The sequence below is a fragment of the Scyliorhinus canicula genome, chromosome 3 (genome assembly GCF_902713615.1).
Source record: "Scyliorhinus canicula chromosome 3, sScyCan1.1, whole genome shotgun sequence".
NCBI classification, from domain to species: Eukaryota; Metazoa; Chordata; class Chondrichthyes; order Carcharhiniformes; family Scyliorhinidae; genus Scyliorhinus; species Scyliorhinus canicula.
Genome location: NC_052148.1, coordinates 241,269,133 through 241,292,021, shown reverse-complemented (window position 1 = coordinate 241,292,021; position 22,889 = coordinate 241,269,133). Strand labels below are relative to the sequence as shown.

The 22,889-nt window shown below is 46.9% G+C and overlaps 1 protein-coding gene across 4 annotated transcripts in view; it reads right to left on the bottom strand.

Moving 5' to 3' along the window:
* LOC119963400 (calnexin-like) overlaps positions 1–22,889 on the bottom strand; it is an 86,062-nt gene that overhangs the window by 52,776 nt on the left and 10,397 nt on the right. For all 4 annotated transcript variants that reach the window (XM_038792465.1, XM_038792467.1, XM_038792468.1 and 1 more), the window contains 4 exons: positions 11,596–11,771; positions 10,590–10,663; positions 10,370–10,428; positions 3,519–3,660 (listed from right to left, as the gene is read on the bottom strand). In XM_038792465.1, coding sequence (XP_038648393.1) covers positions 3,519–3,660; positions 10,370–10,428; positions 10,590–10,663; positions 11,596–11,771 — 451 coding nt within the window. The remainder of the gene's footprint in view (positions 1–3,518; positions 3,661–10,369; positions 10,429–10,589; positions 10,664–11,595; positions 11,772–22,889) is intronic.

Here is a 22,889-nt window from a genome sequence, read left to right as displayed (position 1 = left end):
GGGCCGAATGGCCTCCTTCTGCACTGTAAATTCTATGATAATACAGAAACGGTGAATACGAATTGGACGGAGACATGGGCGAGTCCCACTTTGAACCCCCTTTAGTCTAGCTGGCAAACACAAATTCCTCTAGTAAAATTGGACTGCATATTCACCTATCTAAATGGAAAACAGTGAGGAGACCTCATCAGGCTGCTCACTGCATTTAAAAGCATCTGCAGAGACAACGCAGGCTGCTGCACTTATGTAGATGTGGGAGAGGCTCCTGCCATAAGGCAATATACCTACTGCCTCAGTCCAAAAAAGCTGGCCTAGATTTTGGAAGATTAATTAACTACATGCTGGAACACCAACTAATAGAGCCACTGAACCAGGCTTTTAAGCATTCACCCAGTATTGGTAGCAGCATTAGCAAGTAGTCTCCTAGCTGAAAGGTTCAGGCCCAGTCATGCATATCTACCTGTTCCTCATAGCTGTTTGGGAGATGTTTTAAGTGTTCTTGGGCTCTCTTGAGTTACTCACGGAACATGATGGCCTAGCCCCTTCCTTGTGAACAAACCTGCTGACAAGAGTGGTGCTGCACTTCGCAGAGGCTGAGCGCCAACTCCCAGACAGTTCCTTCCATCTTCCCCTGGACTATGACCCCAACAATGCACATAAAGTAATTGTTTCCAGGACAGTCACTGACCTCATCTTCTCTGATGATCTTCCCTCCATAACCTCCAACCTCAACACCCAATCGCAGTCCACTTCTACATCCTTCCCAAAATCCACAAACAGGTCTTCCCTGATAGACCCATCTCAATAGCTTGTTCATCTCAATAGCTTGTTCCTGCCACATTTCTTTCTATCTTGACTCTATCCTCTCCAGTCCCTTCCCATCTACATTTGTAATTCACCTGATACCTTACATCATATAAACACTTGCCAGCTTGTGACCCTAACCGCCTCCTCTTCACAATGGAGGTCTGTGATAACAAAGGGTTTTATTGATGAAAGACAAAGGCAGTTAGATAACAGGCACAGAACACTACAACGGGTCTTTATTTTCCAGTTCCCTCATCCACATGTTCGGGGTCCTGCTCCCAGGGCCCTATGCAAATTCCCCATTGGCTGAGATTCACACGCTCCCGTGCGATTGGCCCATAGCTGGTCATGTGGTCAGTGGAGCTCATCGCAAAGGGGCCACGCTGCCACAATGTTCAATCCCTCTAAACCCCCCCCCCTCCCCCCACACAAATCAGGACTCTCTGCTTCTTCCTTGAGCAGAGGCCCGAACAATCCCAGTCCACCACCACACTCCACTGCTCGGCTGAATTTGTGCTGTCACTAAATTTCTCACTTCCTGAAAATACTTGCATGGGCCCCAGTTATACCCATTTTTGGGGGTTATGTGGACCCCACGCCCTGCAAGGACACCATCCCATTCTCCCAGTTTCTCCACCTCCGTCACATCTGTTTTGATGATGCCATCTTCGAAAATGGTGCTTCTTTTATTTATTTTCCAAATTAAGGGGCAATTTAACATGGCTAATCTACTTTCTACTGCACATCTTTGGGTTGTGGGGGCGAGACCGACGCAGATGCTGGAAAAATGTGCAAAATGCACACGGAAATTGACCACACGGGGCTGGGATTGAACCAGGGTCCTCGGTGGCGTGATGCAGCTGTGCTAACCACTATGCCATTGTTTCACCCTGAAAATAGTGCTTCTGACTGGTCTGCTTATATCCTTAATTGAGGTTTCCCCTCCACTTGTGGCTGACAGGGCATTGAACCGGGTTTGACGCATTTCCTGAACCTCTGCTTTCACTCCTTTCCCTCCTTCTCAGAATCATGATAGGGTCCCTATTGTTCTCACTTTCAATCCACTAGCCTCCACATTCGAAGAATTATCCTCCAGCATTTCCATCAACAGCAGCAGAACAATCCATGAAACACCTTTTCCCCTCTTACCCGGTCAGTATTCCACAGTGACACGCTGATCCACCCCTCATCATGCCAATTCCTGTTCCCACACCGCCTTCCCTTGGAATCATAGAAGGTGAAAAGGCCCTAAACGCCACAATATTCAAGCCCCCAAACACTCCTTTCAGATTAAGCAGCATCTCACTTGCACCTCCTTCAATTTGGTTTATTGCATTCACTACTCCCAATGTGGTCTCCTCTACATTCGAGAGGCTAAACGGACTGGGAGACAGCTTTGCAGAACACCTTCACCCAATGTGCAAGCATGACCCCAACATTCCTATTGCTTGCCATTTTAACTCAGCACCTTGCGCTCAATCTCATGTGTCTGCCCTTGTTCTGCTGCAAAGTTCCAGTGAAGCCGGGCACAACCTGGAGGAGCAGCATCTCATCTTCCAGTTGGGCACTTTGCAGCACTCCAGACTCAACGTTGAGTTTGCAGCTTTCGATTGTGACCTTTCTTCTCCATCTTAACCACTTTAAAAAAATATCCCAGTCATACAGCAACTGACCCCCAGGCCAGCTACCCTTTGCTCTTAAAGTTGCTATGTTTTATTGCAATCTACACTTGAATATCTAACACATTCTCCCTCCCTTCAGTTCTGGCAGAGACAAAACTACTTAAAACATACTCAGGTCCTCTCCTCTGGCGTGGAAGGGGCTTGGCGCCATGCCAACCGGTGCAGAAGGGCCTCTGCCAGCCGGCGCATGTGTGGGAGCGCCAGCGTATGCTGGCGTCATCCCAGCACAGGCCTGCCCGCGCGGTGGTTCTGATCGTGGGACAGGCCACCATGGGGGCACCCCAGGGCCAGATAACCCCATGACACACACACCCCCCCCCCCCCCCCCCCCCCCCCACGCAGCCAGGTCCCGCCGCTAAGAACCTGTTGTAATTTACGCTGGAGGGACCGGCCGAAAACAGGCTGTCACTCGGCCCATCGGGGTCTCAGGATCGCCGGGGGCCAGCGGAAGGCGTGGTGCAATTCCTGCCCCCGCCAAATCTCCGGCGCCGGACGTTGACCTTAGACGGGTGCTTACACTGCAAATTCCGACTTTGGAATCTTTTGCATCTATCAACAGTTCCAATGTAAATTCATGCGATTGTCTTATCTTAGCAATTTATTTTAATAATTGTCAAACTAACATCGGAATTTCTGTTATGCCCACCTTAGGAACTGGAGCACAAATACCCCTCTCAGGCCAATACAAAACCGCTTATGGTTTACACACAAATTACAGCACAGTCCACTTCCATACAATTCTTTGATCAGCTGAGTATATGGTTCAGTTGATTGATGAACACATGAGCGGTCATAGACACATTTTTTCTTCCCCAAATCTTTAGATTTAAAATTTTGCATGATTTGAATATTTTCCATTTTCGTCAGGTATAAACTAAACCTTCAAATACATTTTTTGCAGTTTCAGTTCATGTTTCTTTTCCAAATTGTACAAATGAAAACCAAATAATATCAGAACTATAATAATGCATTGTTAACTTTATAAATAAGCTTGTACTTTCTGTCAAAGATGACCAAATAGATACTTACTGGATAATTAAAGGTTCACCTTGGAACAGAAAAGGTTTCTTCAGCGGAGCTGAAATTGCATGGTGTTTTGCTTTTGACTTCAGCACCAAACCTTTGTCACCAGACACTGTGTTTTCCAGTAACTCCTCTACTGCCCATTTTCCTACAAAAGGCAAACAAAATGACAGGCTAGAAGATAATAAATTAAAATGTACTTCATATTTAAATCAGCTTTAAATGTAGCATCAAATGTTCATAATGTGACATAATATGGAATACATGGATGGCTTGAATTTAAATCATGTTCAACTAAATAAGGGCCATGTGAATAAAGAATACATTGAACATGAATTCTCTTTACATAATATGAATTCTTTTTAAAGGGAAAATTGATTAAATGCAAATTCACAGGTACGAGTGCTCAGACAGCAAAGATGCACCTTCACAGGGAACTGCTAAACAGAGGAAAGCTGCAGCCATACTGGCACATGAGTTGCTTGAAGTTCTCTACTGTAGCCAAGGCACATGAAATCAGAATGTAGCTGCCAATTTTCCATCTTTTCCTCTGTTCTATGCTTTCGGAGGGGGCACAGCTATGGCCAGTAACCTAGCTAAGAACATAAGAAATAGGGAGATAGACCATAGTGCCTCTCAAACCTGCTTAATTAGTTAATAAGATAAATGGTTGTTCTTCCATCTCAACTCTACTTTCCTACCGATCCCCAAATCCCTTGGATTATCTCAGCCTTGAATATACTCTGCAACTGAACATATACAGTTGCAGGTAGAGAATTCCAGAATTCTTTCATCTCAGCCCAAAATAGCTGACCAGGTCCCCTATATCTAAAAACGTTCCATTAAGGGAAAACAGCCTCTTAACATTTCAAGCCCCCTTCAGAATCAAATATATTTCCTTGAGATTGCCTCTCATTCTTTTAAACCCGAGGGTATAAGCCCAATTTAAATCAATCTCTCCTTACAGGACAAGCCCCACACACCAGAAGTCACTAGTGAACTTTCATTGCACCCCAAACATTTGCATCAGTCTTCACTCATACAGGATACAAGTAACATCCCAGAACAGCTATAAATCAGGAAATGGAAAAGGGAGGAATTGAGGAAAATTACAATCACCAGAGAAATGGTACTGACCAAAACAACACACAATACCTCAGGCGTGCTATCACCAAAGCCTTGCATTAGAGCTCAGTGATCTCTCACAAACGTTTTCTAAACCATTTTTCTAACCCTAATCTCTTCCTGCCAACAGGGCAATTTTACATTTCCAACACTGTACTCCATTTGCCAGATCTTTGCCCAATCACCCAACCAATCTGCATTTTCTCTATAGTTTCCTCATGCCCCTCTCCTCTCTACCATTCTTTATGTCACCAGAAAATTTCGCAACCATCCCTTCAATCTAGTGCGATTCATCCAAGTGTCCTGCTATAAGCTATTTAAAAATAGCTTCTAACATTTTCCCTATGACATATTAGGCTCGGTAGTCTGTAGCTTCCCACTTTTTGACTGCCTGCTTTTTCGAATAATGGAGTTATATTTATTGGGTGGAATTTGCCCCCAAAATGGCAAGTGTCAGATTCTGACTGAAAACTGGCAGTGCCAAGTTAGCATTGCCAGGGCACTGCCCTGTCATGTCCTTCACCATCCAGGAGCTCCACTGGCCTCCGTGCCCCTGGTGTGATAATCTCGACCCCTGGAGAGCAGTAGTGATTCCTGCCTGCATGATGCCAGGAGTTACGTTATTTAGGCATATTTAACTTTATTCAAAATGGATGGTAATCAGACTCATAACCCCATTGTGTGTGAATATGATCTACGTCACCTGTGGGGGTAGGGAAGGTCTCATTCTGAAATTTCTCCAGTTCAAATCCAGTTAGGGCCCTCTCGTGAGAGTTAACAGCCATAATGGGATTTGCGTCTGCCACAAAGGGGCCTGGAAGATCATGGCCACTAACTTCCAATCGAATTTCCAGGCCTTTCCCCGAATCTAGAGAGCTTTGAAAAATTAAAACTAATGCATCAACTATTTCACGAATCACTGATTTTAAGACCCTAGGATGAAGTCCATCAGGACCAGGCACTTATTAGTCTGCAGTTCTAACAATTTACTCAGTATCATTTCTCTGGTGATTGTAATTTTACTCAATTCCTCCCTTTTCCATTTCCTGATTTATAGCTGCTTCTGGGATGTTACTTTTATCCTCGATGAGTGAAGACTGATGCAAAATACCACTTCAATTCACTCTGCCGTTTCTTTGTTTTCCATCATCAATTCTCCAGCCTCACTTTCTGGTGTCAAAAGTCCATCCATATACAACATAAACTATCTGAACGAACAATGTACTTCATTTAAAAACTAAGTTTTATTCTTTTAATATTATTTACCGCAGTTTCAGATACTCAAAACCACCATTTTTAGACATGGATTATCAAAACAAAAGCAATTTTATATTTAATTTTTAATAGTAATCTTCATTTATACCATAAAACAATTATAATGTTAAAAATAGATAATGTATGAAGATTGTTCCCTCCATAATATGAACAGGTGTAGGCTATAGGGAGAATCAAGTCTATTCCATCATTTAATAGGATTATAGCTAAACTTTCCCATCATAATTGCTCACATCTATTAACCTCCGTCTTCAGCATACTCCCCATTAACTGAACATCTAGTCCCAGATAGAGAATTTCAAAGATGCACAAGGCTCCTTGTGAAGCGGTTTCTCCTTATACCAACCCTAATTGGCCAAATTTTTATCCAGAAGCCAAGATCCTACATTCTCTTCAATTAGGGAAAATAACCTCTCAATATCTACCCAGTCAAACCCTCCAAGAGCTTTAGACATTCCACAAAAAATACAGTTTATGGTTTGTGGAACAAATTAAGTCTCAAGGTTAAATAAAGAAAAATTGTAGCCTGGTCATGAGATCAGATATTTTAAGATAGATAGAAAATACTTTTAGATACTAGAGTACTACGCAGCAACATGTGTATTTTTATTTGGAAGTTATTTTATTCCTTTGTTTTAGGTTTCCATGGGCTGGGGAAAGCCAAGGGACAGATCTCCAAATATTTGCCAATTATGCCAGCCAGTATCTGTTCATTATAAACTGTTTTCTTTTCTATTCCCAGGTCTTCATATCTTCCAAGACAGCCAGAGAACTTAAGCATTTCATATTTAGAATTCTCTACCCAAAGAGCTATGGAGGCTCAGTCAGTGAGTATGTTGAAGACAGAGAGACGCATCGATTTCTTGTTATTAAATACATAAGAGAAATGGGATGGTACGGGAAAATGGTGCTGAGGTAGATTGATCAGCCATGAACTAGTTGAATGGAAGAGCAGGTTCCAGAGGCCAAGTAGTCTACTCCTGTTCTTATTTCCTATGTTCCAATTCGGAGATACTAAAACAGCTGGTTCTACTCCTGTTTTCATTTTCTATGGTCCTGTTCTAAGACACTAAAACAGCTGGTACTACAAGAGTTGCATTTTTTCACAACCACCAGATGGCTCAAAACAATTTAGAGCCAATGAAGTACAACTGAAGTGTAGTTACTGTTGTAACGCAGGAAACGCAGCAGCCAGTACATGCACAGCAAATTTCCAGAAACAGCAATATGATAATCACCAGCAAACCTGTTTTTAGGACATTGATTGAGGGATAGGACACCACGGAAATCCCCTGCTCGTCTTCAAAATAGTACCCAGATCTTTTACATCCATCCAAGCACGCAGGTGTGGTCTCAGGTTTCCGAGGTCTCCTCTGAAACACTGCACCGTTGATACTGCAGCACTAACTCAGCGTGACAGTGGAGTGAGAGCCTTGATTTTTGTGTTCAAATCCTGGAGTGGTACTGGAACCCAAAATCATGTGACCGTAGAGGCAAGAGTGCTACCAACTAAGCAAAGCTGACAGGTTATTTTCATTAGTGCCACTTACTAACCTCAGCATCACTATATATACTTTAAATGCTCAGAACACCTTTTGTTCAACCATTTTAGTGGCTTGGCACACACACCCTGTTATATTGTTCAGGCATGTTAATGACTAAATTAAATATAGGCTTCAGTGTGTACTATACCAGGGTTTTTCAAAGTGAAGGGTCGCAACACGAGTGGGTCGTTAGTTGCGATGTTCCTGCAGTGGTCCCAATCGCAGGAGAAATGTCCAATGACCGCTACCGGCTTTTTAAAATGGAGAAGACAGCCGCTGCTGTCTTTTAAACTAAAAATTAAAAAAAGAGGCTGTGCGCAGTCTTCCGGCCAGAATCACAGAATTTACAGTGCAAAAGGAGGCCATTCAACCAATCAAGTCTCCACCAGCCCTTGGAAAGAACTATCCTACTTAAGCCAATGCCTCCACTCCATCCTCGTAACCCAGTAACTTCACCTAACCTTTTAGGTATGGAGGGGCAATTTAGCATGGCCAATCCACCTAACCTGCACAACTTTGGAATGTGGGAGGAAACCAGAACACCCGGAGGAAACCCATGCTGACATGGGCAGAAAGTGCAAACTCCACACAGGCAGCCACCCAAGGCTGGAATTGAACCCGGGATTCTGGAGCTGTGAGGCAGTAGTGCTAACCACTGTGCCGTCCAATGAGCAGGTCATGTGCCCTGCATGTACACTTGACTTCAAGTGTCAAACGTCTACTTACGTGCTTTTGGCGACAAATCACGGAGCAGAGTGTGGTGATATGCCTGTTAAGCAATATGGTTAATTGGTGGTGCAACCTCCAACAGCAGTAGGCAGTACAGACACACCATGCAGTCTCAAGACAGTGGTCATGACAAGGCACTCCAATATTAGTGGCGGCACATCCTGTCACAGGCAGGTGGTTATAAGATGTACGTACAAGTGGACAGTTGTGCCGTGGGTATTTCCAGAGGAGTACAAAGAAACTCCATGATAACTTGCTCTGTAACAGATCGCTATCTTACTACGTGTGATTCAATAAAGATCCTGGTTTGGACAAAGCTCACGTCATTTGATAGATTCCTTGCTAGACATCGTACACAACATGGTACCAAAAGCGATGAAGATCTGAAAATAATGACAGCAGTGACAGGTGGACAGACCGATCTGGTGAACTGCAGCCTGTGGCAACAAATGAGCTAGAAGACGCTGAAGCGCGAGATAGAAGGACTGAAAGCCCCTCCATCAGCTTCAGACATCCGGTAACATAGACGAAAACTGATGTCTCTTCAAGCAACAGTTCAAACTCTATGGGCGGAATTCTCCGCTCCCCACGCAGCATGGGAAAATCGCGGGAGGGCCTCCCGACATTTTTTACGCCCCCCTGGCGCCCCCGCGATTCTCCCCCCCCCTTCTCGGAAAAACCGCCGCTCGCCGTTTTTCACGCGAACGGCGATTCTCCAAGCCCGATGGGCCGAGCGGCCGGCCCTTCACGCCCGTTTCACCACGGCAGCAACCACACCTGGTCGCTGCATTCGTGAAACGGGCACCAGATGCCCGTTTGGGGCATCTAGGTGCCCGATTTGGACGGGAGCACGCAACTGTGCTCCAGAGGGGACAGGCCCGCGATCGGTGCCCACCCATCGTCGGGCCAGCGTCCAAAACAGACGCACTTTTTCCCCTCCGCCGCCCGGCAAGATCAAGCCGCCACGTCTTGCCGGGCGGCGGTGGAGAAAGACGGCACCGTGCATGTGCGGGTTCGTGCCGTCTGCGTGGTGATGTCATCCGCGCATGCGCGGGTTGGAACCGGCAACCCACGCATGCGCAGATGACATCATGAAAAGCGCCGTTCGCACGTCATTTCTAGCAGCCGAGGTCGCGGTCGGGAACGACGGGGGCCCGCTCCTAGTCCCACGGGTGGGGGTGAATTAGGTGCGGGGAGCGGGCCCCGAGGCCGTTGTGAACCACGGCCAAGTTCACAACGGCCTCCGCAATTTTTGGCCTTAGCGGAGAATACCGCCCTATGTTTCAGCCCTAGGCCTGCAGGCTCAACCTGATGAAAGGTGAATAGCGTTGCTGCCAATGGTGGCAGGTCCACAAGCAATCGAACTGTATAATACATTTACATTCAACAATGAGGAAGATAGCAAGAGATACGATGAAGTTGTTAGGTACTTCGATCGGCATTGCTCCCCCCCAAAAGAATGAGATATTTGAAATACGTGTTCCGTAAAACTGGTGAATTTTTTGACAGTTTTGTCACTCACTTGAAGCTGAAGGCCCAGCATGAACTTCAGTAGCCTGAAATCCTTGCTCATCTGCGACAAAAGTTTATTTGGCGTAGCTAATGATAAGCTTCAGGAGAAGTTGGTGCGGGGAAGATTTGGTACTGGAACAAGCAATAGAGATTTGCCAGGCGAGCGAGTTCGCTGCACAACAAATCAGTACACTACTCAAAATATGTTGGCGCCAACTCAGAGGAAGACGCCAGCGCCATTAGTGGTTTGACACACATCATGAAGAAATGTGGTCTCAGTGCGGGTGGCCATTTTAAGCTGCTGACTGGAGCCACCATCTTGTGTCAAAGGTGCAGCACTCTACCTGGCCCACCGCAATGTCCGGCCTTTGGAATAGTCTGTTCCAGGTGTGACCGGATTGGGCATTTTGTAAAACAATGTTTTGTGCATCCTACGATGGACCATATAAGATGAGTAAATGTGGTTGATGAGACAAATAGCTGAACAGTTTTTCATCAATCTCATTGCAACCAAGGACCAGCAGATTCCGGACGAAAAAGATGAAAACAAAATTCAACAATTATATTTCATGATTACTCATAATAACAGTTACATGATTTGATAAAATATGATTACTCATAATAAGTTACATGAATTGATAAAATATAAATTACAGTTTAAACAATTCTTACCATCATATTTTGCAATATCTTCATCCGCATCGTCTTTCTTGGTCTTGGACAAAACCCATCTTTAATGAGAAAGGGAAAAAAATTAAATATAATCTGGACCATGACAATGTCTTATTCAATTCCAATATCACTGAACGACCTTAGCCAAAATAATGCTAGAAATGTCTTTAAATTAATTACATCTTGCTCAGTAATCCTGCAGCAAAAATGATCTCCTTACCCATCTAAATTTCCACGATCAAATGTATCAGCAAAATATACCTCTTTAATGGGCACTGGTGTCTTGTATGTTACCTGCAAGTTTAGGCAAATTTCAGTAACTTGTATATAATAAACAAAATCTTTATTTATAGGGACAAAAGATTGTTTATATTAGAAATATGCTTTCCTTAAAGGTCAAGTTTGGCCATTGCATTTTCTAATCATAACAATTCAGAACAATTCAGAAAGTGATATGTTTTTTAAAAATAGTTCATTTCATGTTTAACTGTCCGGAAAGTGGACTTAAAATGCTGGATCCAGATTACGCACTCACTGCCTGAATCTTAACACCCATTCTAAATAGAACTAATGACTGACATTTGTATGCTATAAACATTGGTTTCATTGTGAAAGAAATGTCAGACAGAGGATTTGAATAAGTGGCAAAAGGTTCAAACAGATTTTTAACCTTTTGAGATGATGATGGAAGCTAGCCCAGACTGATGGGATGCAAAACCTTTCTTTCTACCAGCTGAAAAAATCCCATGTGAGTCTGGCTACCATGAATTCAGGTTGCAATAGACTTGCCACTGCACTAAATGTATTGACGCATGGAGATCATTAAAGATACAAAAAATTGAAACTTCACAGTTGAGGATTTTATCGGAGGCTTACTGTTGGGCCATTCTGCATTTTACCAAGCAATGCCCAACTTGCTCCATGCTAAAGCAATCTCAATAGGGAAATACCCCCATTCCTCTGCACAGTCAACCATCCTCATGATAAATGCAAGAATGAAAATACAAAACTATTTTATTTCACCAGAGTTTCCGCTAACCCAATATTCTCAGACTTTTTCATCCAAGTTGTCTGGATATTAGGAAGGACAGAAATTTTGAATTCAAAAACAGGGCTTAATTTTAATAACTGCAACTCCACCAAATATATTCTTCATTCTCCTCTCCCTTAAATACAAGCAGCATTAAAATATCACATTCGGTGAAGTATTCAAAGTAAACCTTCACCTGAACCGTAGATTTACTATCCTTGGTAGTTTGACTGCCAGTGTTGGTTTCTTTCATCTCCAAGGCATCCACATCTGCTTCATCATCATCATCATCTTCAGCCCAGACTATTGCTACTATGAGCAAAAGCCCAAGAAAAAACGGTTCCCATTTCAGCCTCATATTTGGTTGCCTCCCTGTGTGGAAGATACAGGACTAAATCACCATCACATACATATTTTTTGCTGAGAGAATTGCACCAATTTCTTCCCTCTTCTCCAGAAAGCACCAAGTCCTTTATAGATCCCTCTCTTATTCAAGTTTGAGTAGCAGAGTAGGCTATACAACTATAAAGGGAGTGTGGGGAAAATTGAGAATTGAACACAATTTACTCTGCACCCAACTATCAACACCCGAGATTAAACAATCCAATGCAGACCAGGGTTAAATTTAGTACAATCCTGGGCAATCTGTATAGCTAGCTGGAATTACTTAACTATTGTACCAATGCTGAAATGGAACAGGTCCAAAAGGAAATGTGTAGACTAATGAAACACTCCAAACAAAAAAGTAAAACAAAATCAGTACGCAAACTAGATAACATAGCAAGCAAGTTGTGTTATCCCTAATTAGTCTGGTAAGGCAACAGTTTTACACTGCAACAGAGGACAGAGTCAATTATAGCACAGGCTAAAAGAGGCATTGCAATACAGTTCTTATTTTAATACTGCATTTTCCACCATAGCGTGATAAATTATATTAAAATATTTTGAATGATATGCCAACCTGCCATTCCAAGAGCAGTGGAACATTTACTTTTCAGTCTTTCTCCTCCCTCCCCAAATGTCGAGTGCCAAAATCAGCTATAATGTTATGAAGCACAATTTTTCAGAAAGGATTCTCAGGTTATGCTAAATTATCCATATTACAAATAAGCAAGAATACAAGAATGGTATAACAAGGTTTTAAATTATTTTACAGTATTGGATGCTATGAAAAAAGTAGCACCAAGTTAAAAAAATAACATGCATCAACTACAAATCATAATTCAAAGCGGCAATTGGGAAGATACAGACAGGGAAGGCGGCATAGCCGGATGGATTGCTGGAAACTATGGCGCAGGCCTGGCCTCCATCTCGTTGTTGCTAAAGAAGGATAAGGACCCGGTGAATGTGGGTTTATATTGGCCCATATCTCTACTGAATGTGGACGCCAAGATATTGGCAAGGTGCTGGCGTCAAGGTTGGAGTTGTGCCTTCAGAGGATCAGGCATGGTTTGTGAAGGGCCAGATAGTGGTCGTCGAATGCGTGGCAGGTGCTGAACTTGGTGTTTTCTCCGGCAGAGGGGAGTTGGAGGTGGCATTCGATGCGGAGAAGGTGCTTGATCAGGTGAGTTGGAGTTATCTGATTGTAGTGTTAAGGTAAGTTTGGGATTGGGCCTAAGTTTGTGACCTGGGTGAAGTTGCTGTACAAGGAGCTGATGGCGAGCATGTACATGAATGATATGAATTCAGGGTATTTTGCGTTGCACAGGGTAATGGGGTAGGCATGCCCCATTTCCCCCATTCCCTTTACTTTGGCAATTGAGCCCTTGGCCATTGCGCTGAGGAGCTCGGAGTTGTGGAAGGGGTTGGGGGGTGCGGTGGAGCATAGGGTGTCCTTGCACACAGATGATTTGCTGTTATACATTTTGGAGCCTGGCTCCTCAGTGATGGACATTGTGGGTTTGTTTCAAAGGTGATTTGGGATTGGTAGGGAAATAGGCCTACAGCAGCAGCAACCCGGGTGGGGGGTGGGGAGAAGTGTGTACATGGGTTTGTGGGATGTGGCGGGTGTTATCTCTTTCCTTTCTGTTGGTTGCTTTTTTTTTCGATTTAGTAGTTGCTTTTGTAGGGGGGGGGGGGGTGTTGTTCTTGGGTTTTTAACAATGGTTATTCTGTTAATATTGTTTTGTTGTTTATATTTTGTGAAAATCTTAATAAATATTATTTTTTTTTAAAAAAGGTGATTTGGTATGTTTTCAGAGTATAAGCTGAATTTGTGGAAGAGAGTATTTTCTGGTTTCCTCTCCAGGGTCGGGAGTCAGGGTAGGGGAGTTGCCATTCTGCGTGGCAGCGTCTCATTTTAGGTATCTAGAGGGGAGTGTGGCTTCTGACTGGACAGGCCTTCGGAAGTTAGATTTCTCTAGTTTGGTCGGGAGGACAAATGTCGATTTGTTGAGGTGGGATAATTTCCTTCTTTTGTTGGCAGGCCGGGCAGGCGGTGTGTTTATTCTTGTTGTAAAATGTTGAAAATTTGGAATACAAATACTATAAACAAAATGTAATGAAGGTTTACCCTTACACCCTACATGCTACAATACATTCTTCCCAACAAAGAGTGCAGAAGAGTATGGATTGTCAGGAACATCTGCAAGTAAATTATGCAGTGGATGGATGTCATAATGCCTGAAAAATTCCCATAAGTCCCGAAGGATGTGCTGTTCAGGTGATTTGGCCTCCAAAGCCTTCTGCGGCAATGAATTCCACAGATTCACCACCCTCTGGTGGAGAAATTCCTCCTCATCTCTGTTTTAAAGAATCCCCTTATACAGCTTTAAAAGCACATGCCCTTGGGGAGGGCCACTACTCACCTCTGAACCCTGACTCTCTTGAAGTCCTGGTATGTCACTGGTGTCTTCCACCAGTGAAGAATGATGCAAAGCACCTATTCAGTTCTTCTGCCCCATTTCTTTGTCCCCTATTACTATTTCTCCAGTGGTTCAATGTCCATTCTTGCTTCTGCCTTAACTTTTATATAAATCAAAAAACTTTTGCAATCTTCTTTTATATTACTAGCTAGTTTACACTCGCATTTAATCTTCTCCCCCTTATTGCTTTTTGCTTATTGCTGTTTGCTTATAAAGGCTTCCCAATCCTCTGGCTTGCTTTTAATGGCTTCCCAATCCTCTGGCTTCCCACTAATCCACGCCCATTCTAAGCTTTTTTCCTTTAGGCGGGATTCTCCAGAAAGATTTTGACGGTGTGGTAGTGAGCGGGAACTGCTGCGTGCTTCCCGGCCCTTGGCTCAGTGCGGCCGGCAGCCCAATACAATATTAATTGGTCCACTTAACGAGGCCCCACAGGCTTCACATAGCAAAAAAGGCTCGCCAGCCCCCCGCCAACAAGGTCAAGCAGCACTTATCAGCTCTTGCACAGCCAATACCATTGAGCTCCCAGCCATGGCGCCAAGATGACAGACCCCAAGATTTGGTGTCACAGATCTGGAGAGGCTCCTAGATGAGGTGTGGGCCTGTTCTTCTAGATCCCGGAAGGTGAGCCACAGGGCAGCCAGTGCCACCTGGGATGAAGTGGCAACGGCCGTTGACTCTGGAAGCGTGACCAGGAGGACGGCCTCCAGTGCTACAAGAAGTTCAATGACCTACACCGGGCCTCACTTGTGAGTTCAACCCCCTCCCTTCACTCACCCCTCCCTTCACCGGTCCCCCTTTCGAGTAACGGGCCCTGGAGGTGTCAGGGTGGCAGAGGACCAAGTGGGCACCAACACAAGGCAAAGGTCGGTGCACGCCACAGAGGTGAAGATCCACCGTCGCCACTCGGAGGACCTGTCAAACAGGAGTTGTTAATGCCATACGGACTGACCCATCCCCCCCCCCCCCCCACACTGACCACATGAACATTCTCTAGCAGGACCTCCAGCCGACAGCGCTGGCCAATCCGGGGTTGTCCCCCACCCTGCCTTCCACGAGAACACTTCAGAGGAGAGCTCCGAGGGTGCAACCATCGGTGCGTCACAGCCGTCATCCCTACCCTCCACCAGTGCAGAGGCATGCACCTCAGTGGGTAACGTTAGTGGTCAGGCTCCTGGGGCATTTTCTGTTGCGCACCTCAGCTGCTGATATACATCAAGTGGAGGCAGTCACGCCCATGTGAGACTACAGTCAGAAGTCTGCTGGGTCCCAGTTGGATGCTAAGCCTCTGGACCAGATTTACCGCGAGCGGATGCAGACTTTAGGGGGTGACCGGGATATTCAGAGGGAGATATCAGTGTTACTCCAGCAGGTCCATAGCCGATTGGAGGCGTTCCAGAGGCTACGGGCGCAGGCGATGTCATCAGTAATGCATGGCACCGATGCCAACACTGCTAGGGTGGATCAGCATCAGGCGGACTTTGACGAGGTACTGCGCAACATGTCTTGGTCTCAGGTGGGAATGGCCGAGGCGCTGCGAAGCTTGTTCCAGTTGCAGTTGGGCATAGCCATGATACTACCGAGTATATCCAGTCACTGAGGAACATTGCCGAGGGCGACGACACCATGGTGCAGACATTGGGGAGCGCAAGGGCCAGCCAGGGCTTAATCTAGTTGCCCCTCCGTTCCGAGGTGAACTCAAGGGCCCTATGGGCATCGACTGGGAGGTGGTGGTGATGGGTGACAACCTGGAAACATCCTATGGACTGGCAACAGAGCCACTAGCTCTCCTGAATTCCACTCCTCTGATGAGGCTGTGTCGTGCAGTCAGCACCCGGAACAGGGTGGCACGGCTGTGCATGTGCCGCTAAGTACGCTGGGGCCTTCTGGCCACAGAGGACGCCCACCAGGGGTATCGTGGTCAGCAGCTGGCAGCCTCCACTCTGTCGTACATCATGGGGACACACCTAGACACAGTGGTGGAGCAAGGAACGGCCAAGCACATTGAGGATCACAGAGGGCATTGGGGGGGGAAGGAGAAAAGAGTGCGAAAGCACCATCGGGAGAGTGGGGTGGTGGTGTACACTTGTACGGGACACATTAAAAAAAACCTCACCACAACCAGATGGCACCTCTGGCTCTTTGTTCCGCGATGCAGGCTGACCACCAATCCAATGCGCCTTCCGCCGCCGCCCCCCCCCACAGACATGGGGCCCTGCCCACTACCCCCACTGACACGCACACCAGGCCATGGAGGGGGCAGCCTGCTCATTGGACCGCACAGCCTGCACGCCCAGAACAGAACATCGGCAAACCCCGGCCATACACTCAGGGCTGGGGTCCATCCCCTGGGTGTTCAGAGACTGGCTGCTGCGACTGTGGTGCTGCCAGTACGGGTCACATGCTCCCCCACCTCCCTCCAAGCACAGGGGCAGCAAGCCTACTGTCCCCAGGCTCAGAGCCTGCGAGCGAAGATGGCTGCTCACCTCCTAGGATCCCCGCAGCAGCCCTTCTGCCAGGACCACGTTTTTCAAAAGGAGTACTAATCGGCACCACTTGCTGGGGAGGCCGCTGGGTCATGGGGACACGTTGGATATAGGGTGGCTCCTGTTAATTGTATGAAAAAAGGGCTTAAGTGGTGATTATGGACTTCTCGCTAGGCTAAGGCAGGATCCCAATTTCGCCTACAAGTCCGATTGCATCGCAAACGGTTTGGCGCCCAGCACGTTCTCATTTCTGGCCTCTCCCACTTTTCACCAGTCCCGTTGCACTCTCGCTCGAGCCCAACGAGGCTTTTGAATTGCACCCCTAACTTTTATGCTGTCCTTGACTTCCATTGTCAATCATGGTTGCCTTGTCCTCCCCTTAATAGGTTTCCTCCTCCTTATGATGAATTTCTGTTGTGCCGCCTGAATAACCCCAAAAACCCCTGCTGTAATGAACTCCAATTGGCTTTATTGGTTGGCCAATTGGAGTATGAGCTCCCTCAATGATAGCTCATTGAGGGGGCCCATATAAACACCTGTGTAGGCTTTGTGAGCCAGTCTTAAGTTGACTGGACTGCTAGCAGCACGGTTTGTAGCTGCTCCTGTAATATCGTTATTGTAAATAAATATTGGTGTGGTGACGGAACTCCTGCCTCCCGTGGATTACTACACCTGCCCTTGCTGTTCGACTGTATTCCCTGCTAGGCTCCCCTTCCAAACAACTCTGGCCAACTCCTCCCTCATGTCTTTGCAGTTACCTTTAATCAATTGTAAAACTGTTGCATCTGATCCCCTCTCAAACTGCAGGGTAAATTCTATCGTATTGTGGTCACTGCCCCCTGAAGGTTCCTTCACCTTAAGTTCCTTAATCAAGTCTGCCCCATTGCACATCACCAAATCCAGAATTGCTTGTTCTCGAGTGGGCTCTACCACAAGCTGCTCCAAAAAACCATCTCAAAGACATTCCACAAATTCCTTTACTGATTTTCCCAGTCCACCTGTATATTCAAGTCCTCCATGATTATTGTAATATTGCTTTTCTTTTGCTACCTGCTGATTTATTTTCTGCCCCACATCCTGACTCCCGCTGGCCTGTACATAACTCCTATCTGGGTCCTTTTTCCTTTGTGATTCCTCAACTCTTACCACACAGCAAGAAGCGATATAGGGTAGAATCTATCAATTTAAGTTAATGCAACTCCACCCCCTCCAACCATCTGCCTGTCCTTTCGATAGAGCACATCCTTGGATATATAGATCCCAACCCTAATCCCCTTACAGCCATGTCTCTGTAATGCCCACACTGTACCCGCAATTTCAAATTTAAAATACATATAGTCAACATCCACTGCATTCCTTTCATCAACTTTCACCATTACTTCATCAAAAAAGTCAGTCAAGCACAATCTGCCTTTTACAAATCTATGCTGGCTCTCCTTAAAACAACTCAAATCTGTGTCTGTTGACCTTGTACCGATTGTTTATAAAGCCTTGCCTACCACTGATTCTAAACTAACCATCCTTTAATTACTATGAATGTTTTCACGCCCTTTCTTGAAAGGCATTTGTCACTCTCCAATCTTCTGGCACCTCCCACGTATTTCCACCCTTATTTTCTTTAGTAACCCACAAGCCACGGACCAGGTAATTATTTGTTATTAAACATCACCAGCATTTCAGTACGTCCTATCAATTTTCACCCAATCAATTACCTCTACCATCTCCACTTCTACTGATATTTTATCTGTAGCCTCTTCGATATTTAAACATCAATAGAAATCACATATTAAACATTCTAGTCTTGCCCCTGTTCCTCTAAGCCTGCATCATCATCGAGATAGTCATCCCCAGTTAGGACGTATCCTGCCTCTTACTATCCACTTACATGCTGTTAAGATTTTCAGTTAATATATTTGGGGGTAATATATTAGCATGGATAGATGATTGGATAATAGACGGACGCAGTGGACGGGATTCTCCGTCCCACCGCACCCATTTTCTGGTGTGGTGTGCCCGCGCCGGAAGCGGGATCCTCTGTCCCGACAGCCGGCCAATGGGGTCTCTCATTGTGGGCATGCCCATGTCATGGCGAAATCCACGGGCGTGATCGTGCTGCCAGCAAAGCAGAGAATCCAGCCCAAAGAGTAGAGACAAATGGGTTATTTTCAAGGTGTCAGACTGTGACAAGTGGAAAGGTGCAAGGACCAGTGCTGGGGCCTCAACTATTTACAATCTATATAAAATGACTTAAATGGAAGCCATAGAGTAATGTATCCAAGTTTCCTGATGATACAAAGCTAGGTGGGAGTGTAAGCTGTGGGGAGGTCATACAAAGAGGCTGCAATAGGATATGGACAGGTTAAGTGAGTGGCAGATGAAGTATAATGTGGCAAAGTGAGAGTATTCTTTTTGGCCATAATGGAAAAGCAGCACTTTTATTTTTAAAAATGTGAAATTTGAAAATGTTGATATCTCAACAGATTTGGATGTATGTGTACATGAAACACAAAGATAACATGCAGGTAGAGGAAGCAATTAGGAAGATAAATGGCACTTTGGCCTTTTTGCAAGGGCATTAGAGTACAGGAACATAGACACCTTGCTACAATTAAATAGAGCTTTGGAGAGACCACACCTGGGAGTACTGTTACGATCGCAGTTTACATATTGGAAGGGAAGAACCTGTCTCAAAACACCCCAACTCTTACTTTTCTTTTATAAAATGTGGAGGAACAGGAGTCACAGTACCGATAATTAGTTTTAGCAACAAGAAAATCATTTATTAAACGAGAAAATTGGATTATTATACAATACTTCTTTACTTTCCTTTAGCTTAAAAAATACACACAGATTGAAGACTTCCGGTGGCGGCGATGACGTAGGAAGCCGCACATTTGGGAGCTCCCATTTCAAACGGACTTTTCGGCTCTTTTTAGAGCCCAAAACGGAAATTTTTCGACGTCTCCCGGTGGGAGAAGGTGTGCTGATTGACTTTCCCCGCAGTTTATGACTCGAACTCGGAGTGGAAAGGGGGAAAAAACGGCAGCAGCTCCCCAGAAAAAAATGGGGGAAGGAATCCAAGATGGTGGCCGGCAGAGCTCCAGAGGAGTGGAAGCAGTGGGCCCAGGAGGAGCAAGCTGCTCTCCTGCGCTGTTTTGCAGATTTCAAGGCTGAGGTACTGAGCTCTCTGCAGGAAACTAACAAAAGGCTCTCGGAGATTCAGATGGCCCAGGGTGCTGCCATCAATGAGTTGCAGACGCAGGCCACTGAGCGAGAGGAGGAGGCCGGGATCCTCGTGAGTAAGGTGGAGGGACACAAGGCACTCCACAAGAAGTGGCAGGACCGCTTTGAGGAGCTTGATCACCGCACGAGGCAGAAAAATCTGCGGATCTTGGGCCTTGCTGAGGGGCTGGAGGGGTCAGACCTGACAACCTACATGGCTACGATGCTGAACTCGCTAGTGGGGGCCGGGTCTTTCCATCTGCCCTTGGAGCTGGAGGGAGCACACAGAGTACTGGCCAGAGGCCTAAGGAGAATGAACCCCCGCGTGCGGTGCTGATGAGGTTCCACCGGTTCAGTGATCAGGAGTGTGCTGCTGCGCTGGGCCAAGAAGGTGAAGAGCAGCAACTGGGAGAATGGGGTAGTACGTATGTACCAGGATTGGAGTGCGGAGGTGGGTAAGCAGCGGTCCGGGTTTAATCGGACGAAAGAGGTGCTTTACAAGAAAAAGATAAAGTTCGGAATGTTGCAGCCTGCGCGCCTGTGGGTAACTTATTCGGACCGGCATTATTATTTTGATTCCCCGGAGGAGGCGTGGGCCTTCGTGCGGACGGAGAAACTGGACTTGAACTAGGGGTTGGGGGTTGCGGGGTCGGTTGTAATACTTTATTGCTGGATTCTGCTGTTGCTGTGTTCTCTTTTTCTGTACTTTTGCAATTTTGATATGGTTGTTCTGTTATTTTTTTTGCTGTGGGGCATTGTTTGAGTTTTGTATCTTGCGGGGAATACCGGGTTGCTGATGGCAGGGTCAGGAAGGAGCTGGTGGGACAGAGGTGAGGTGTTGTCGCTGTGGGGACTGGGTCGGGCAGGGGGTGCTGGCCTGGGGCGGGCAGTCGACGGGCTATGGCTAGTCGACGAGGGAGGGTGGCGGGGCGCCCTCTGATCCGGTTGGTCACCTGGAATGCGAGAGGATTGAATGGGCCGGTGAAGCGGTCGAGGGTACTTGCTCATCTGAGGGGGCTAAAGGCAGATGTGGCAATGCTTCAGGAGACCCACCTGAAGGTGGCAGACCACGTCCGTCTGAGGAAAGGATGGGTGGGGCAGGTTTTCCACTCTGGGTTGGATGTGAAGAACCGGGGAGTGGCGATTCTGGTGGGGAAAAATGTGTCGTTTGAGGCATCGGAGGTGGTGGCGGATAAGGGGGTAGGTATGTTATGGTTAGGGGCAGGCTACAAGGAGAGAAGGTGGTACTTGCTAGTGTGTATGCCCCAAATTGGGACGATGCGGGCTTTATGAGGCGTATGTTGGGACGGGTCCCGGATCTGGAGGCGGGAGGTCTGATCATGGGGGGGGGGGGGGGGGGGGGGGGGGGGGGGTGCTTCAATACGGTGTTGGATCCTTCACTGGATCGGTCCAGCTCTAGGACGGGTAGGAGGCCGGCGGCGGCCAAGGTACTGAGAGGGTTTATGGACCAGATGGGTGGGGTGGATCCATGGAGGTTTGTGAGGCCGAGGGCACGGGAGTACTCTGTCTTCCCCCACGTACATAGGGTCTACTCTCGGATAGACTTCTTCGTGGTGAGTAGGGGACTGATTCCGAGAGTGGAGGTGGCTGAGTATTCGGCCATTGCAATCTTCGACCACGCTCTGCATTGGATAGAGTTGGAGATGGGGAGGTGCGGGACCAGCGCCCGTTGTGGCGGTTGGATGTGGGGTTGTTGGCGGAGGAGGAGGTGTGTAGGAGGGTCCGGGCAAGTATTGAGGGGTACCTCGAGGTGAATGATACAGGGGAGGTTCAGGTGGGGGTGGTCTGGGAAGCCCTGAAAGCAGTGATTCGTGGGGAGCTGATATCCATCCGGGCACACAGGGAGAGGAGCGAGAGGAGTGAGAGGGATAGACTGGTGGGAAGGATGCTGGAGGTAGACAGGAGGTACACAGAGGCACCAGAGGAGGGACTGCTGGGGGAGAGGCGCAGCCTGCAGGCTAAATTTGCTGACCACTAGAAAGGCGGAGGCACAGTGGAGGAAGGCACAAGGGGCAGTGTACGAACATGGTGAAAAGGCGAGTAGGATGCTGGCTCATCAGCTCTGCAAGCGGGATGCGGCAAAGGAAATTGCTGGAGTGAGAGATAAGAGTGGGAATGTGGTGCGGAAGGGGGTAGAGGTGAATGAGGTCTTCAAGGACTTTTACGGGGAACTGTTCCGGTCGGAGCCAACGGGGGAGAGGAGGGGAATGAAGAGGTTCCTCGACGGGCTTTCTTTCCCGAAGGTGCAGGAGGAGCAGGTGGAGGGGTTGGGTGCGCCGATTGAGCTGCAGGAGCTAGTTAAGGGGATCGGGCAGATGCAGTCAGGGAAGGCACCGGGGCCGGATGGGTTCCCGGTGGAATTTTATAAAAAGTTTGTGGACCTAGTGGGCCCCTTGCTGGTGCGGACACTTAATGAAGCGTGGGAAGGGGGGGACTTTGTCCCCGACGATGTCGCGGGCGCTCATCTCGTTAATCTTAAAGAGGGACAAGGACCCCCAGCAGTGTGGTTCATACAGGCCCATATCTCTCCTCAACGTAGATGCCAAGGTGCTGGCAAAAATCCTGGCCACCAGGATAGAGGACTGTGTGCCAGGGGTTGTACACGAGGACCAGACAGGGTTTGTGAAGGGAAGGCAGCTGAACACGAATGTGCGAAGATTGTTGAATGTCATCATGATGCCAGCGATTGAGGGGGAGGCAGAGATAGTGGTGGCGCTGGATGCGGAGAAAGCCTTCGATAAGAGTGGAGTGGAGGTACTTATGGGAGGTGTTGGGGAGGTTTGGATTTGGTGAAGGGTTTATTAGATGGGTGAGGCTGCTATATGAGGCCCTGATGGCGTGCGTGGTCACGAATGGGAGGAGGTGGGAGTACTTCCGGCTTTACCGAGGGACCAGGC